Source organism: Aquarana catesbeiana, linkage group LG09, assembly GCF_042186555.1.
Source record: "Aquarana catesbeiana isolate 2022-GZ linkage group LG09, ASM4218655v1, whole genome shotgun sequence".
NCBI lineage: Eukaryota > Metazoa > Chordata > Amphibia > Anura > Ranidae > Aquarana > Aquarana catesbeiana.
Window position 1 is genome coordinate 88,437,819 of NC_133332.1, and position 19,192 is coordinate 88,457,010.

Below are 19,192 nucleotides of genomic sequence, written 5' to 3' on the forward strand. Positions count from 1 at the left end.
CTCCACATAACCGACAGCAGGGAGCTGAGGTAGAACTTCCTGAACACACACACAGCCCCCACATCCTACACAGGACAAGGGGCCCGCACATCTTCAAACAGCTATACTGAGAATGCGCAAGACGGGCAGCCATTTCCCCCTAGATCAATTAATCCCTTCCAACAAAATGGTTCCGGCGGGGAGGACACGTACATTACGATAATTACTTCTCTAGTGTTTGAACTTTCAGCGAACTTAGAACACAAGAGCCAATCAGAAGCAAACTTTCAGCGACCTTATAACGCAAGAGCCAATCAGAAGCAAACTTATAACGCAGAAGCCAATCAGAAATGAGTAATCTGTATTCAGCAGCAGACACTGGCGCGGCGTTCCGAACTCCTTTTTGAGCCACGCAGGGGGATGAAGGACAGGAGGGTTGACCAATCAGAGTGTGCTGGTTGGTAGAGGGGCGGAAAGAAGGTCCTGCGTGCATTGGAGCAGCGGGAGAGAGGCAGGAAGTGAGCTGAGTTGATGTGTATACAATGTTTATGTACATTTAGTGTGTAGTGTGTCCCACGTGTGGTGTGTGAGGGTCTGTATGGCGGGTTGGGGCGGCTGTGAGCGTTCATGTACCGGGGGGACGGACTGCTGGACACTGAACAAAGTAGAGCAGACGAGGAGTGTGCTGGGGGAGGGGCTGATCATTCCATGCATTCAAGTTTCCTGAGATGTCTGTATGTATGATTACAGGGGTGACTGGGGGTGCTGTAATGATCAGATGCCTCTCATTGGTAGAGACTTTCCCAGGTTCTGAAAAGGTGGGGTCTCTTTTTATTGTTTATGGGTGAAAACCTTGATAATTCGACCCCCTATGGCTCCGTCAGAGCGATACATTGGTGCAAACTCTTCACGTTGTTTACTTTTTTTTTTTTTTTAAAGCGCAACTAAACCCTCTTATCCTTTACAGCCAAGGAAGCTGCCATCTTGGCTTTTATTTGATCTGCAGTTGCCATGGTGATGCACATGTGATCAGCTATGACACCCTCCTCATTGGATGGGTTGACATCGCTTGAGGGCTCACATAAGCACACTAGTAACTGTAACAGGTCTCATCCAAGACAAACCATTAAAGGCTTTGGAGATAAAAAAATTATACATGTGAATTTGCTCAAAAAATACGTGCATTTATAATTTTTCCCCCAAGATCCTGCAAAGCATCGCGCCCCTGATCAGTGGATAGCAGGTGCAGTGTCAGGATTCTGCACATTCTTCCTCCAGCTTTCTGCCTGTATCCCTGTATGGGCTTTCTATTAGAAAGCTGGAGGAAGTGTCAACAACAAGCCGTTTGCTGCGGTGGCAGACGGGACTTGTATTTTTGTCAGATTGAAAGATCTGTCGCCAGCACACCAAGGATTTCTGAGATGGCTTCTGAGAGGGTTTATTGAAATAATTACATCACAACGTAAAGTAGAAATGTTTCGAGGCCACTTAGGACCCCTTCTTCAGGTGTGATTGCTGTGAAGAATGAATGATGCGGTTGTGTGGGAGGGAAAGGAACCCCCACCCGCTGTCAGCAGGAGCCTGTTACATCCTAAATATGGGTGGTTTAAAGGTTACAGCTTTAAATTAATAGGTTTAGTTCCGCTTTATTTTTTATTAAAGTGTTACTAAATGACTTTTTAGCCAAAGTTTTATGCACCGCAGAGCTGCCAAAGAAGGCGGACATGCTGCAAGGTTATGCAGCCCACATGCTGTGGAATGTGTCATGTGGTATTTGTCAAGTGGTGGGCGAATGTCTAGTTGTCACCGGCCAAACGGCAGCTCTGTCTGAACAGTGACCTTCCCTTCTCCATCACCTTAGGTCATGCAGCCAGTGCCCTGGCATTGGTCATGTGACCAGCTAAAGGCCAAGATCACTGATTCAGTTCTTTTTTCACCCTTTATCACATGTTGACTCAGAATGAATCTAAGCCAGCTTTCCATGACCAGGGGTTCCTTGAGCATTAAAGGAGAAGTACCAGGGTGGATTTGATTTAAATCAAGTCGATTTAAATCACTGGTAAAAATGGCTTGATTTAAATCATAATTTTTAAAGAGCAACTGTCATTTCTGTCCCACAGCCGCTCCTTCTCTGAGCCGCTGTTGACTCACGACAGTCCCATTCACTTTCATGGGACAGATTGTGGTGTGGCAGTAACATAACAAGGGGAGGGACCTGATCGGCAGCAGGTGAGTGGATGCCCGCTAACGGGCGCTGCCATGATGGATTTGAAATGACAGGTGCTCTTTAAATGTAAGGACTCATTCTTGCTGGTAGATAGAATCTTTAATATTTGCAAACAAAATGAAGGTTTCCTATTTAGAAAAAAAAGCTGTCAGGTTAGTAAAACAGATGTCAGAACTGATTTTAGGCGAATCACACATAGTTGGAGAACTACTCAAATTCTTTTATTTAATTAAAACAATAACATATTACATATTCTTGTATTTGCTTAAACATCAGTGTTTAGTAACTGAGGTGCATAAACAAAATACCTTTGAAAAAACAAACGAACAAAAGAACTGAATATGTCAGATGGGTCCACATAGAAAAAACTTCCTTTTGTCACAGCACGTCTTCTTATGATGTTTCATTGGGGCCACCAGGCCGTGCATCTTTGTTGCATTTTGAACGCATACCTGCTTTACCCATAGAGTAACTTCATTACAGTATTCCCAAACTGGGTCTCTTTTATGGCCTGCTGCCATTTTGCTCCTCAAGGGAGGAATAAAGCACTTCAAGCTTTGTGCAGTAAAATCACAAGGTTTATAAGCTGCTTAGAAGGTTTCACTTTCATTTTTACTGCTTGCACTTCTTCACACTTATAAAAAAAAAAAGCCATACTTCTCTTTTAAAGCGGGGTTCCACTCAAAAGTGGAACTACTGCTTATCTGTCTCCCCCCCCCCCCCCTCTCTGGCACCTTTCAAGGGGGAGGGGGTAGCGGGTACCTGTTTTTGGCAGGTACTATTCCCCACTTCCGGAGACGGCGCTGTCTTTCCTAAGTTCGGCCACCCTCCTCCTTCCTTCGTCCATGGGCAAATTAGAAAGCTCAGCACGCTTTGCAATAGGGAACCGGCTGTTTACCAGGAATGGTGGCTGCTGCACTCGACAGCTGATCTGAAGATCAGTTGGGGTGTCGACACCGTAGGCTCCCTGGACATGTAAGTGTCCATATATTAAAAGTCAGCAGCTACAGTATTTGTAGCTGCTGACTTTTAATTTTTCGTGGGGGGGGTCTGGACCTCCTCTTTAAGTACTGTAGCAGGCATTCCTTCCGCTGACCGCCAAACCATGAATGAGCCCTTAAAATAGTGTTTGGTTGCTGTGGACCCTTTTTTTTTTTTTTTTACAGTAGGACATATGTTAATTTATGTGGAATGGACCTCTCTTTTTGATAATCATTACCCATAAAGTTATGCTTGGAATGTGTTTGTAGAAACCTGTATATCTGTATCTTATCTAATGTTAGCAGGCCTATGTCATATCTAAATATCCTTGAATAGCATTATATAGAGGTTATATTTTGCTATGTCTATTATGCAGACATGTATGGTGTTGGACTAGGTTCACATCTGTGCTAGGTTCACGTTCCTGCTGCGGATCCACCCTTGTTCCCACAGCCACAACCACCCGCACAGAAAAAAGTAGGAGATGGGTGTGGGTGCCATTAATCCTTAAAACAATGCCGCGTGCATTGAAAATTGCTCCTGCACTGGGAACTGCACTACACTTGCTGCTCTTGTGCGAGCTACAATTCCAGAGATGGTGCAGGGACCTTTTCCCTGTGTTTCAGGAGGCACGGCAGCCCATTCAAATGAATGGGCTGCCGTGCCCGCGCAAAACAAGGCTTGCAGAACCAGATCAATGTGAACCTATCCTTACACAGAATAGCATGTTTTCAGGTATTTCTGAAGTTTGATTAAAAGGACTGGTCATGTGTACACAGTGGTGATGTCAACAAAAAGTTATTCCTTTCAACAAAGCAAAGGTAATACCTGGTAATATCACCCAAGATCTAAGGTCATCACCTTTAGTTTATTGTTACTTTACCACAGTAGACGATGACTTTTACAGCAAGGACTGAGCAAATCTTGGCAATGTAATGTTTTCTTGAAATTAACATTTGATGCAGCCTTCCTTTTTTTTTTTTGTTTTTGGTGTTCTTGCCATTCCATAGTTTATTATATTTCTTATACATTTTTCTAAATGCTCTCCCAAATGGTCACTTTTTTGTCTCATGGTACCTGGTTCCTCCTCCTGTGCTACACTTTTGGCCGGAGAGACTTCCCATGGCAGTAGTAAGCCAATAGCACGACAGTAGGTGGCAGGGCCTTGTTCCCGTTCAGGAAGGGTGGTAGGCATTTGCATACTAAAGTGTCACCAGGATCCAGGGCACATGGGCGCTCAGAAGCTAAGCTGACTTATAGGCACTATGAAGTGGTTGCTTTTGGTAGCAGCTCGGTAACACTTTGAGGACACTTGAGGTTTACTTGTGCTTTAGTGTGTGTTGAAGTGTTCCACAGTGAATGTTCATTGAGGTGCGACTCAGATTGAATGAATGGCACTGCAGACCAACAACACACGTAACTGCATTACTGTGATGCAGCAGTGTGACTTTTACCTTAAAGACTAAAACCTGTACCTGAAGGCAGCACAAGATCTCATGTCAGCATGGGTATTACCTTAGACATGTTCTAAACCAGTTCTCTTTGATGTTGAATATGAATTTCTGTCTGTTTTATGTGCTCATTGTACTCTAAGAAACTAAATTTGCCTTTGTTTTCTAGAATGGATCTGACACAGCGCCTAGATTGGGAAGATGAAGAAGAGGAGACCACGGTAGAAAGACACAGACCTGTCGGAAACCTGCATATGTTTGCTGGGACTCATGGACCTGCACAGGGTGAGTGGGGGATCCCTAAGTACATGGCCCAGAGGTTGTACATGAAGGATTGACCAAAACATCATCTGGCCATGGGCACCCTGTATTAGTGTTTCTCTTGAGCTCTCAGCCCTAATGCAAACAGGGATGGTGGATGTCTGACGAAGTGGATGTTTCCAAGCAAACATTTGCATGCAGATCACCCTAGGTTACACCCGCATGTGATATTGAGGTACCATGATTGACATAACTCTAATTCATTGAATGAGAGTGTGGGCCAGGGACAGTAAGTAAGGCTGGGCAAGAAAGAGCTATATGATACTGGATGTCCTTCAGCCAGGAAATGAGGTGAGTTTTGATTTGCTGCAGCTTCTTTTTTTTTTTTTTTGAAAAAAACATGTTTATTGTCGACAAAAAACATCATACAAATAGAAAGAGAATGTCATGTCATCAGCCACAGTGGTTATGAACAGTACAAATATTCTATCTTGCATTTCCAACATTGTTTACATTGGTTTAAGAGGGCAGTGGTGCGTACAAAATTTGGGCATTGTATCTTGGACAGCCGTTTACATTGTAGTGTTAAAATATAGTAGAATTTGGGCATTTCCCAAGAGTTCCTATCTAGGGTAAAGACAGACGTATCCTCTATATTTTTACAGGTATATCTTAATGCTCATCTAGTACAGGTATTATCATTGGTTAGCCACGTGCTCCATATTTTATGGTACTTTTTGGGACAACCCCTATGTCTGTAGAGTAGTTTTTTATATGGCAGGGAAGCATTCACCTCTCTCAACCAGTCCTGGATAGAAGGAGAGGTGGTTCTCAACCAGTGTTTGGCAATTAGTTTCCTAGCACTAAAGAGTGTTTCACTGAGAAGTGTATCTAGGGGCCTGGACAAGGTGTCTGGGAATAGGCCCAGTAGGCACGGTCCTGGGTCTAGTTGTAGTGGTGAGCCCATATGGTCGTGGAGGAATTTTACAATCTGCGTCCAGTATTCACTTATTACTGGGCATGACCATATCAAGTGAAAAAAGGAGCATGAGGTGCTGAGGCATCTGGGGCAATTTAGGTTCTGGTTTGGAGAGAATTTGGCTATTCTGGCAGGTGTGAGATAGGACCTATGGATAATGTAGAGTTGGGTCAAGCGTTCGGGTAGTTTAGGTGAGGTTTTTCTTACATTTTCCAATATAGTGTCCCAGTCAGTGATGTCTATTTGGCCGAGGTCCATCTCCCACCTAAACCTTGCTATGTTTACTATTCTGGACGTGGTGGTAGTACGTAGTGCGGTGTATAGGTTGGATATTAGTTTTTCTGGAGAGGAGCCTGTGATGATGTCCAACAGTGGGAGCGTCTGCGGGTTGGGAAAGCCGTTTGCGAATTGCGCCTGAAGCGCGTGTTTTAGTTGCAAGTAGCTAAATTGCATGGTAGCTGGAAGGTCAAATTCTTCACAGATTGTTTGAAAGTGTCTGACCCCAAATATATTGATAACCTGGAAGAGGAACACTATGCCCTTTGCAGCCCATCTGTTAGCTCCCTGCAGGGTCATTAGTTCCCTCATAAGTGGGTTGTGCCATAGGGGCGTGTGTGAGTGGAAAGAATCGGTACTGGACATTTTGACCGCTTTTCCCCAGACATAGCAATGCTGGAGTAGCAACGGGTGCCGCACCTTATTTGTTCGTTTTCTGCGCTCGTTTCTAAATAGAACTTGTAGTGGGGAGTGCAAGGCGGTGTTCGGTTTTTCACATACCAGAGTTTGGTATCTGAGTTCGTCGGTCTTGTGGATATGGTAGAAATGAGAGAGCTGTGCGGCTATATAGTATGTGTGTAGGTCTGGTATGGCCGCTCCGCCTGATGAGGTTGGATTTTTAAGCGTGTTCCAAGCAAGTTTGTGCCTACTGGACCCCCAAACGAATGTGTTGATGATTTGATCCATCTTTTTAAAGATTTCTAGTGGGATTAGCACTGGAGAGTTCCAAAATATATACAAGAGTTTTGGCAGGAGTATCATTTTAAATAAATTGATTCTCCCCATTACTCCTAGAGGGAGTCTGGCCCAGGATTGAGTGCGAGATTTTAGGAGGGGAAAGAGTGGTTCAATGTTGTTTGCTATGAAGTCATTGGGATCTCTTGTAATAGTCACGCCCAGATATTTAATTGAGGCCACTCTTTGAAGTGGCAGGGAGGCCGCATATTGAGGGGGGGATGAGTGGTCAAGGGGGAGAATTTGTGACTTGGACCAATTCATAGTCAGCCCCGAATGCTCTCCGAACGCCCCGATAATATCGAGGACTTTTTGGAGTGAGGGGCCAGTGTCTTCTAGATATAGGAGCATGTCGTCGGCGTATAAACTTAATTTTTCTGTTAGGGGTCCTTTGGTCAGTCCTCGTACGTTTGGGCTTAGTCTAAGTGAAATGGCCAGGGGTTCCACCGCCAGGGCGTATAGTAGCGGGGACAGCGGGCATCCCTGTCTGGTTCCACGGCCGAGGGGGAAAGGGTCAGATGTGTGTCCATTAACTACCACTCTAGCTAGGGGGGAATAGTATAGTATTTTAACCCATTTGATAAACTTGGGCCCGAATCCGAATCCCTTGAGGCATTCCCACAGGTACCCCCATTCCACCGAATCAAAAGCTTTCGCGGCGTCTAACGCCACCACCGCTCTGTCTCCCACATTTTCATGATCAGCTGGGATGTTCATGTATAAGCGTTGTAAGTTCATGGCCGTATTCATGCCGGGCATGAACCCCGTTTGGTCCGAATTTATTAAGGAAAGGATACTTTGGTTAAGACGCATAGACAAGATTTTAGCTAGGATTTTAATGTCCGCTTGGAGGAGCGAGATTGGGCGGTAGGATTCCGGGAGGTGGGGGTCCTTGCCTGGTTTGGGAATCACTATGATCACTGCCTGGCGAAGGGATTCAGGTAGGGTCTCGGTTTCGAACATGTGGTTAAATAGTAGCAATAGCTCAGGGACAAGGATTTCCGAGTAGGCTGCATAAAAATCTAGTGGCAGACCATCGCCCCCAGGGGCTTTCGCTGGTGCCAGGGATGCTATGGCTAGTGTTATCTCATCTAAGTTGAGAGGGGCCTCAAGCTCAGTAACCTGAGACTCCGTCAGTTGGGGAAATGGGATGTCCCTGAGAAAGGCCCGGGTCTCTTGTGTAGTGACCCGGACCTTCGAGGAGTATAAGTCCATGAAATATGTTTGGAAGGCCTTTGCCACTGACGGAGGGTCTGAGTATGTGATTGAGTCCGGCCCATGGAGTGTAACCACCACTGGGGGACTCGTGTCTTGACGCGAGAGGTATGCTAATAATTTGCCCGCTCGTTCACCTTGTTCAAAAATCCGTTGCTTCACAAAGAAAAGTTTTTGTTTAGCTTTTTCAAAGTGTAGCTGGTCTACAAGGCGGGTTTGGAGCTTGAGAGCCGATGCCCTTTCCTGTGAGGGATCTTTTTGGAACTCCCCAGTGATTAGGTCCAGTTTAGCCGAAGCCTGGCACAAAATAGCCTTAGAGGAGGCCTTGACTCTATTTATTCGGGAAGACAATATGGTACGGACGTGGAGTTTAAATGCCTCCCATACCATACCCACAGGGGCTGTGTTCCTGTTGGTGTCAAAATAATATTTCCATTCATTGTGAATATCCTCTTGGTCTTTCAGTGTAGCTAGCCAGAAGGGGTGTAGGCGCCAAGTACGGGGGCCACTGTTTGGGGCCAGTTTTAACGTGGCCCAGCATGGGGCGTGGTCTGACAGGGATCTAGTGTGGTAACCTGAGTCGGTCAGTAGGGGAAGTAAGGTGTCTGATATTAGGATAAGATCAATCCGGGACATAGTGGAGTGTATCGCCGAGAAACAAGAGAATATCGTGGTATTGGGATATTTGTATCTCCAAGTGTCAGTTAGTGAAAATTCCGTTAGTGTGCGCCTAAATCTAGTGGTGTCCGGGGGGTGGGGATTTGAATGTGTTTGTAATCTGTCTATGCGAGGGTTGAGTACCATATTGAAGTCCCCTAACCAGATGCTTTGGATATTGGGATGTCGTGTCATAAACAATAAACCCTCTGTGATCAAGGTGGAGTTGTAAGGGGGGGGAATATAAAATGCCATTATTAAGTACTGTATTCCGTTAAGTGTACAGTGTAAGAATATATATCTGCCTTGAGGGTCTGTACAAACCGAAATTATTGCAAATGGGGTGGTTTTGGCTATAAGAATTGAAATTCCCCGGGAGTGCGGAGTGTGGATGGAGTGGAAAGCCCAGCCAATCCAGGGGCGCTTCAACGCTCGTTGAAGTTGTCCTGTGGCATGTGTTTCTGCAAGAACTATAATGTCTGCTCTGTAAGATTTAAGTATATTAAATATCGCCGTGCGCTTGATTTTGTCACGGAGCCCCCGGACGTTCCAGGAGAGGAATTTTATATCAGCCATAGTACCATTGGCAAATATTGAAGGGTTGGGTGTGGTATATTATGGGGGTGTGCACCCCAGCCCACTCCGCACTTTAGTATACATCCCACTGTCCCCCTCACTGCAGAGGAATGACTATGCATCAACATTCTGAGACATGAAATAGCATTAAACATGTTACTTAACTTAACATTGCCCTTTAACCCCCTCCCAACCCTCAGCCTTCCGAACTTGGCTGGGGTATATATCCCAAAACTAGTGCATTGACAAAAAATTGAGCACATGTATCTATCAGGAATAAAAAAGTAAAAAAAGAAAAAGCAGTAATGCACTTTTAAACGTACCCCCACCAGCGGAAGCCTATTTGGCAGCGCCGGTGGCGGTATAACTAGCAACCTTTGGGTGCGAACAGATTCTGGATAGGGATCCAGCAATGGAGAACGTGTAACCTTTGCGGCCCACTACCGTGGGTGTGACACATTAACCTGGGCCTATGCTCCGCTGTGGCATCAGGGCCTAGGGTATTGTCACCAAGAAGGAAAAGCAAAAAGAAAATAAGAAAGAAGCCCCCAAAAAGGAAAAAAAAAAAAAAAAAATAAAATAAAGGGGTGGGGAAGCAAACCGAGGGTATGCGTCCAGGGTTGTGGCGTGGTCTTGAGGTACCCCCAGTGGCTAGATGTGATGATTCAGTGGTTGGATGAGACGGTCAGTTCCATGTTCTAGATTGTGTGTTGTCTTCAGCTGCAGCATGACCACTGTGGGGACTATCTGTGGAAGTTAGTTTACAGTTCTGGAGTAGGGTCAGTGGACGTTCTGATTGTTAGAGCGACTTGTTGATGGAAGTCTCATCAGGATTGTTTGGGGTCAGGAGATCGGGAAGCGTGTAGTTGTTAGGCATGAGTTATTGTGGGATCATAGTGTTTCTGGTCATCAATAGAAGAAGGCACTTACTTCAGGGTTGGGGCGATAGTGCTGTTATGCTGGGCGATTTCTTGCAGCGTCTTGGTGGTCTATCCAGTCCGAGGCTATAGCAGGATCCTCAAAGAAGTGCACTCGGTCTTCCCCAACCACGCGGAGACGAGCTGGGAACAGCATTGCATATTTAACATGTTGCATGCGTAGCCGGCGCTTGACCTCTGTGAAACGTGCACGCTGTCTCTGCACCTCAGCAGAGAAATCCGGGAATGCTGATATAAATCCAGATTGAAAGGGAATATTGCCCTTGAGCCTGGCCATTCGCAATACAGCGTCGCGATCTTTAAAGTTCAGTAATTTTGCAATAAAGGTGCGGGGTGGTGCTCCTTCAGGTGGCCGGCGTGCTGGCATACGGTGGGCGCGCTCCACCACAAAGGTGGCGGAGAAGGTATCTCTGCCATAAGCGGTGATCAGGAGTTTCTCCAGGAAGGTGGCAGGGTCTGTACCCTCCGCGCCTTCAGGCAGGCCGATAAAACGCAGGTTGGACCTGCGAGACCGGTTCTCAAGGTCGTCATGTTTCTGTGCTAATTGTTGTAGCTGTCTCTGCAGATCTTCATGAGAGTGCTGCAAGGGGTGTAAGATGTCCTCCGCCCTCCCTATCCTGGTCTCAGCTTCAGTGACCCTCTCCCTTAATTTAGTCATGTCGTGTCTAATAAGGGATATGTCCACTTTAACTTCCTCGATTTTAGACGTCAAGGTAGTCTGGCACAGCGATATAGCTTCTAGTACCTTTGCCGTTCCGTCTGCTGTGGAGTCTGAGGGGGGTGCCGCGTGTGTTGTTGGCGCGGCGCCATCTTGCTCCTCTGTGTCCCGCTCCGTCCTTCGGTATCTGTCCAGGGAAGAGGAGCCAGCGTTGTTTCTTTTTGGAGGGGACATGATCCGGAGTGTCTGCGCCGCCGATACAGAGAGTTGTGGATAGGTTTCAGGCCGGTTTTAAGGTGCAGGATGAGGGTAGAAGGATCGCCACAAGCGGAGCTCCGGTCACACACGTCCTCTCACATTGCCGTCCAGGCCACCGATTTGCTGCAGCTTCTAATGCATATACTGAATCTCACAATGTACAGTGAAAGCAGTTTCAGTACGTGTGGGGAGCCTGTACATCCGTGCAAAACTAAAGGTAAAGCTGGGGCCCAGCTTTAACGTCTGTGTGTTTTTAAATTTGGATGTAGTAGCAAAGGGGAGATCCACCCTTTCTATTTGTCCTGGTGACAATTGTCACTGAAACAAAAAAAAAAAAAATTAAGGGAAATTCAGAATATTGAAAATAAATTGTCCCTTTTAAATAAACAAGTGAAAAAACTCATCAAAAACTTGCAAACATTAAACTAAATTCACTTTGATCTAGTAATAAATATCAGCAGCGCACCTTTAAAGCTAAACATTTCAAAAGTTTAATTGCAAAAAAGTCCACGTTTGTTGTGAATAAACCTCATCCAATCAGCAAGCTGTGTCCACTTCAGTGTTCCACCATTATAATGCACTCCAACTCCTTACCAAATGGATACGACTTCTCATGTATGAGGTCCTCAGTGCTTTGACAGTGCCTCTTGAATATTCAAACAGGGATAGAAATATCCACGTTCTCTAAGTTGACAATGTTGCATAAAAAATGTGTAAATACACACTAGCAGCCAGCATATTATTGTTGATGACAATATGAACTAAATGCAAAGAGTCCATATGCAGCCCTGAAAACATATATGCATTAAGTAGGTAGAATCCAGGGGAGATGGTGAATAGAAGAGACAAGACCCTCGTGCCAACTTCAGGGAATCTATCATCAAACCACAGTGCATACAAATATTGCTCTTACCAGATGGCAGATAAAAACCAGCATGAAAGCATAAATGCTAAAGAGGTCTCCAACTCTCAGCATGAACTGCTCCCCTACACTGCAGATAATGCAACCGCTCCCCTTCTCCAAGATTCAAAGACAAATCTCTGTGCGAGATCCAGCTGTCACAGAATACTCTGCTCGATCATCCATTAAGGAAATTACGCTCAAAAAATGAATATACAGCGCCTTGCAAAAGTATTCACCCCCTTGGCTTTTTACCTATTTTGTTAATTACAGCCTTTAGTTCAATGTTTTGTTTAATATGAATTCTATGTGATGGATCAGAACACAGTAGTCTAAGTTGGTGAAGTAAAATTTGAAACATATATACATAAAACTATTTTTCAGAAATAAAAAACTGGTAATTGGCATGTGCGTATGTATTCACCCCCTTTGTTATGAAGCCCATAAAAAGCTCTGGTGCAACCAATTACCTTCAGAAGACACATAATTAGTGAAATGATGTCCACCTGTGTGCAATGTAAGTGTCACATGATCTGCCATTACATATACACACCTTTTTGAAAGTCCCCAGAGGCTGCAACACCTAACCAAGAGGCACCACTAACCAAACCCTGCCATGAAGACCAAGGAACTCTCCAAACAAGTAAGGGACAATATTGTTGAAGTACAAGTCAGGGTTAGGTTATAAAAAAATATCCAAATCTTTGATCCCTAGGAGCACCATCAAATTTATCATAACCAAATGGAAGGAACATGGCACAACAGCAAACCTGCCAAGAGACGGCCGCACACCAAAACTCATGGACCGGACAAGGAGGGCATTAATCAGAGAGGCGGCACAGAGACCTAAGGTAAATCTGGAGGAGCTGCAGAGTTCCACAGCAGAGACTGGAGTATCTGTACATAGGATGACAATAAGCCGTACACTCCATAGAGCTGGGCTTTATGGCAGAGTGGCCAGAAGAAAGCCATTACTTTCGGCAAAAAACAAAATGGCACGTTTTGAGTTTGCAAAAAGACATGTGGGAGACTCCCAAAATCTATGGAGGAAGGTGCTCTGGTCTGATGAGTCTAAAATTGAACTTTTTGGCCATCAAAGAAAACGCTATGGCACAAACCCAACACATCACATCATCCAAAGAACACCATCCCCACAGTGAAACATGGTGGTGGCAGCATCATGCTGTGGGGATATTTTTCAGCAGTCAGACTTGGATTGCTTTTTACAAGCGCAAACCATCCAACTTGAAGGAGCTGGAGCAGTTTTGGAGGAATGGGCAAAAATCTCAGTGGTAAGATGTGGCAAGCTCATAGACTTATCCAAAGCGAATTGGAGCTGTGATAGCCACAAAAGGTGGCTCTACAAAGTATTGACTTTAGGGGGGTGAATAGTTATGCACATTGACTTTTTCTGTTATTTTGTCCTATTTGTTTGCTTCACAATAATAAAAAAAAAAAAACATCTTCAAAGTTGTGGGCATGATCTGTAAATTAAATGATGCTAATCCTCAAACAATCCATGTTAATTCCAGGTTGTGAGGCAAAAAAACACGAAAAATGCCAAGGGGGTGAATACTTTTGCAAGGCACTGTAAGGAAGAGCATCGTGAAGCACGTATGGGTATTGGTAAAAATTTATCGAAAACATACTCGCAACAGAGTGGAAAAAACGAGCATTTAAAAAAGTTTGATAGCCACGGCTTGTAGCGTGCTTGTGTCCTCGTGGGTATCAAACTTTTTTAAATGCTTGTTTTTTCTACTCTGTTGCGAGTACGTGTCACCAATACCGGTACGTGCTTCATGATGCCCTTCCTTATATTCATTTTTTGGGTGCAATTCCCTCAATGGATGATCGAGCAGAGAATTCTGTGACAGCTGGATCTCGCACAGAGATTTGTCTTTGAATCTTGGAAAAGGGGAGCGGTTGCATTATCTGCAGTGTAGGGGAGCAGTTCATGCTGGGAGTTGGAGACCTCTTTAGCATTAATGCTTTCATGCTGGTTTTGATCTGCCATCTGGTAAGAGCAATATTTGTATGCACTGTGGTGTGATGATACATTCCCTGAAGTTGGCACGAGGGTCTTGTCTCTTCTATTCACCATCTCTCCTGGATTATACCTACTTATGCATTTGTGTTTAAGATACTAAAGCTGCTACATATGTGAACAGTGTGAAGATAAACAGTATGAGAGGGTGTAAAAAAAAAAACAACATGGAACAGCTGCACCATTAGAATGGTCTTAAACATTAAATTACATAGTATTTTGAGAACATGATGCGCTTATTCCAACATACCATAATAGATATAATTGCACAAAAAATCCCCTAGATCAGAAAAAATAAATAAAATAAAATATATAGAAAATAAATCTCAATCTGTACGTATAAAGTCCTCTTTAATAAGTTAATAGTGACTTCATAAAGTGTCCGTACAGTGCTCCTCCAATACAGGGAATTATACTGTGATACGCGCCACCACTTCCACCACCGGGTGCAATGCCCACTCGCCTTGAGGAGCAACCCTCAGTGTGGTTCAGACGGTTCAGTACTGCTTTTGTAGGTAAGTATCCAGGATATCCTCCAGTGCATAGTAAACCACTGTCCCGGAATGGCTGCATTCACACCTGAGCGTTTTCATCTCATAAAACGCCAGAAAAATGCCCAACAAGCAAAATCCCATTCATTTCAATGGCACCTGTTCACATGAAGCAAAACTCCTAAAATAGCGCTAAGCTCAAAAAAGAACATGAGCTTCTTTGGGGCAGATTACAGGTGTTTTTCTGCCTTTTACATTTTTGACCTGAACAAAATCACGGCAAAAACACAGTAAAATCACGCGATTTTGAAACGCTCAGGTGTGAATGCAGCCTCAAAGCGAAAAAAGGAAAAAACTTTAATCGCGCAAACATGTATAAAAGTGGATTTATTAAATATAACAATATTACACTTGCATATTTAATCGTCTTGTATATTGCATTAAATGTAAGGCAAATCGGGGAGATGCAAAGCTCTCCTCCTCACTGCTACTACAGGGTTGCTGAGACACCGGAAGTGACGTCACTGGATCCAGCTGACGCGTTGCGTCACAGATCAAGTGACTTCTTCAAGGAATAATCCTTGCAAGTCATGCAATATACAAGACAATTGAATATGTGAGTGGAATATTATATACACTTTAATACATGTTTGCACGATTACATTTTTTTTTTTCGGTTTGAGTAATTCCGGGACAGTGGTTTTCTATACACTGGAGGATATCCTGGTTACTTACCTACAACAGCAGTACAGAACCATCTAAAGACAATATATTTTGAAGGCATGGTTTGACCTATTGAGGGTCGCTCCTTAAGGTGAGCAGGCATTGCACCCGGTGGTGGAAGTGGTGCCACGTATCACAGTATAATTCCCTGTATTGGAGGAGCACTGTACAGACACTTTAAGAAGTCACTATTAACCTACTAAAGAGGACTTTATACGCACAGATTGATATTTTATTTATTTTCTATATATTTTAATTTTTTTCTGATCTAGGGGATTTTTGTGCAATTATATCTATTATGGTATGTTGGAATAAGCACACCATTTTCCCCAATTGCTAACTCTTCGCAGTGCCTCTTGAAAGCCACCAGATAAGCACCGGAGCCCACAGCAATCCTTTTTTTTTTTTTTTGTGTTTTTTGTTTTGAAGAAACCGCTGCTTGGTTCACCATATCAACTCTGATGTTCACCAATCCAAAATATTATAGGAATAGAGGGTAAATATTCCTGTGGGGGAACTTGCCGAAGAGGAGGGGCCTGGAGCGCTAGCTGGGAACCCCAGAAAAGGATGATCAAGGCTGTTCTGTGCAAAACCATTGCACAGAGCAGGTACATATGTCATGTTTGTTATTTTAGTTTTAAAAAACCGAAAGGTTTAATATTACTTTAATTGCATCCAGTTGGGGTTTAGTTCAACTTTAAAGTTAGTTTTAACACCACAGAAATATCCTTCACAGGTTGCATATTTCGAAAATGACAATGATTGCATGTTGTGTCCATTTTAGGTTGAGTGTTTTTTTTTTTTTTCTGACCCCACTTTTACGTTGTGTTTACAGATTTCCCCATCTACCCAGGCTCCAATGTCATTGGGCGTCACTCCAGTTGTGATATCACCCTGCCAGCTCAGTCTGTGTCAAAGAAACATGCCGTCTTGTGTGTTACTGGGGACTGTCATACCATCTATGACAATGGCAGCCTGAACAAGACTCGGCGCAGCAAGGTGGCCCTGGAGCCAGAGGTGCGCTACTCTTTGTCTAATGGTGACTTTTTGCTTTTCGCTGATGTGGCTTGTCGATACACCATACTGAAAAAAATTGAGGTGGAGACTACCATAGCAGAGGAGAGCGAGGATGACTCTATGTTGGTACCTGGAACGCAGGCACCATTGGTTATTGAGAAAACTCCAGGCGCAGCTATACGGCTGATGGGGCGCGGTGCTGTGCTAGCGAGGGACTCTGGAGATGAAGATGAGGAAGTACTGAGAGGGTGGAGTGATGGCGGTGAAGGTAAGGGGCAGAAATTCCAAATTATTATAACAACTTCAATTTGTACATAGAATTGAAAATCGTTTTTGTTATTGGTGTTGTACAGGGTTGTTTTTTTTTTTTAACCTCTTCTCCACCCCTTCTCCACCTAGAAATGAACAAACCAGCATTTTCAAAGAGGTAGTCAGCTGTAACTAATTATATCTCATGTGAGACTTCTCATTTTAACCGATTTGTGGCTGCCATCTGTAAATGAAATTTCCTTGGAACAAAGCCCCATGCTGTGGGAACGTTAATTTACATTCCCTTTCACAGCTAGGAGCATGCAGCTGTGTACATTGCTAGCTGTGAGACCGCACTGCCAGCGAGAGGTGGGCTTCACTGGTAACTATCAGGACCTAACCAGATCATGATCACTCTTAGTGCCGGTTCACACAGGGGCGGCACGACTTGCAGGTCGCCTCAGCGAGGCGACCTGCAAACGACTTCCGAGGCGACTTGCAAAACGACTTCTGCATAGAAGTCTATGCAAGTCGCCCCCAAAGTAGTACAGGAACCTTTTTCTAAGTCGGAGCGACTTGCGTCGCTCCTATTAGAACGGTTCCGTAGCACAGAACGGGAGGCGACTTGTCAGGTGACTAGGTCGCCTGACCAGTCGCCCCTGTGTGAACCGAGCCTTACAGCAATGACTTGGTGACCACATGAGTTTTGTTTGTAAACAAACCTATGTTGCTCCAGTTGCATGCAAAGACAGAAATACATTTTTTAACCACTTGGTTAAACTCTGGAAGGTTTTACCCCCTTCATGACCAGGGATTTTTTTGCTTTTCAGGACTGTGCTACATTAATTGCCAATTGCATGGTCATGCAACACTCTAAACAAATTAAATTTATATATATTTTTTCATGCAAAAAGAGCTTTCTTTTGGTGGTATTTGATCACCACTGTTTTTTTGTTTATATAATAATAATAAAAAAAAAAACATCTTCTACATTCTGTTATAAAACATATCCAATAAAAAAAAATCTAATTTTTTAATAAATTTAGGCCAAAATGTATTGTGCTACATGTCTTTGGTAAAAAAAAAAAAAAAAATATCCCAATAAATGTATATTTATCAGTTTGTGTGAAAGTTATGGCATCTACAAACTATGGTGTAAATACTGGCATTTACGCAGCTATAGATGCTTTACTGTAATGGCAGTGATCAGTGACTTATAGTTAGACTGTGATAGGCTGGCGGGGAATTTAGCACTAACAGACGCAATCTGGGAAGGTTACTAACTGATACTGACGTCGCTTGTGACACTAATACAGTGATAATATTGTACACTGACATTGTACTAATGATACTGGCTGGGAAGGGGTTAATATCTAAAGGCAATCAAGGAGTTAACTGTGTGCCTAACAATGTATAATGTTCGCTGCTTTTACTTTCTGATCTGGCTGTTTTTTCTCCCTGTTTTTCAGGGAGAAGAAACAGTCAGATCGCTGTTTCTATGTACAGAGTTCTATGTGTTTGCAAACATAGAACTCTGTGTGTGATTGGTCACAGCTGGTCATCTGATTTCAGCCAAAATCATTGGCTGAAATCTGCTGCCAAACTCTATGCACCCCAACCCTGGAAGAAGGCCATCATGTACATGTATGTGATTGTGCCTGTACCTGCCGCCCACTCGCAGTATATTTACTGTGAGTGTTTGACAGATAAGTAACCGCTTGCAGACCACCTACCTCAGATTTACTGCAGCAGAGCGACCCTGCTGTGCTGGATCACATACATGTACTTGATCCAGCACTTCCAGCTAGGAGGTGTATGTGCCACTGTGACTGTGCTGTCATTCACTACAACACAAGCTGATCAGCGGTTTCTGGCCAATGATTTATGATTGCGGGCACGAAATTCGCTCTGTGTATGGCCTGCCTAAAATATCACTTTTGGGTGGACTTGCTTTACAATATAAAGTTTACATTTGATTCTGCTTATCTTTCTCCTGACATAATTAATCTTGTAACAATGCCTTTCTCAATGATTGCAAATTTAGGAGGATCCAAAGATGCTCTTAGAACATCAAGACCTGCAGCTGGAGCCCTTTTCTCTCCTGATGTTGTGCCTGAAAGGTGAGAAAAAAACATTTTTTGTTTTTTGCTGGGGTTCCTATAAAGGTTCCTTCAGGACTACTCCTGGCTTTATTACTACCAGATAAATTACCGGATAAATTAAAATGGTTTATTCAGATTTTCAGAAACCCTCTATAAGGATTGTTTAGGTAGATAATACACTACATGGCTTATGGTAGATCTAAAGCAGATTGCACAGTAATGCGTATCCATCTGTTAACCACTTCAATACCGCACCATAGCTAAAAGACGGCTACAGTGTGGATGTCCTCTCAGAACCGCGTGCCCCCTGGGGTGCGCTCTGTGATCGCTGTAAAGGGCCAATCACAGCGCCCATTTACCATGTGATCAGCTGTGTCCAATCTCAGCTGATCACATGTAAACAGAAAAGGAGAGGCGCCTCTAAGTGCAGACATTCAGATAACTTTATTGCATCAAATAGTTGGCAACTCCCAT

General features: G+C 43.9%; 1 protein-coding gene across 2 annotated transcripts in view; it reads left to right on the forward strand.

Annotated features, from left to right (window-relative positions):
* Positions 1-354: 354 nt before the first annotated feature.
* Positions 355-19,192, forward strand: part of MDC1 (mediator of DNA damage checkpoint 1) — a 65,247-nt gene continuing 46,409 nt past the window's right edge. Inside the window, exons 1-4 of one of the 2 annotated variants that reach the window (XM_073598921.1) lie at positions 355-497; positions 4,808-4,923; positions 16,186-16,635; positions 18,661-18,736. In XM_073598921.1, the coding sequence (XP_073455022.1) occupies positions 4,809-4,923; positions 16,186-16,635; positions 18,661-18,736 (641 nt within the window). In that variant the 5' untranslated portion in view covers positions 355-497; position 4,808. Of the gene's footprint in view, positions 515-4,807; positions 4,924-16,185; positions 16,636-18,660; positions 18,737-19,192 lie in introns of both variants that reach the window. The other variant, XM_073598922.1, reaches the window with a different exon arrangement.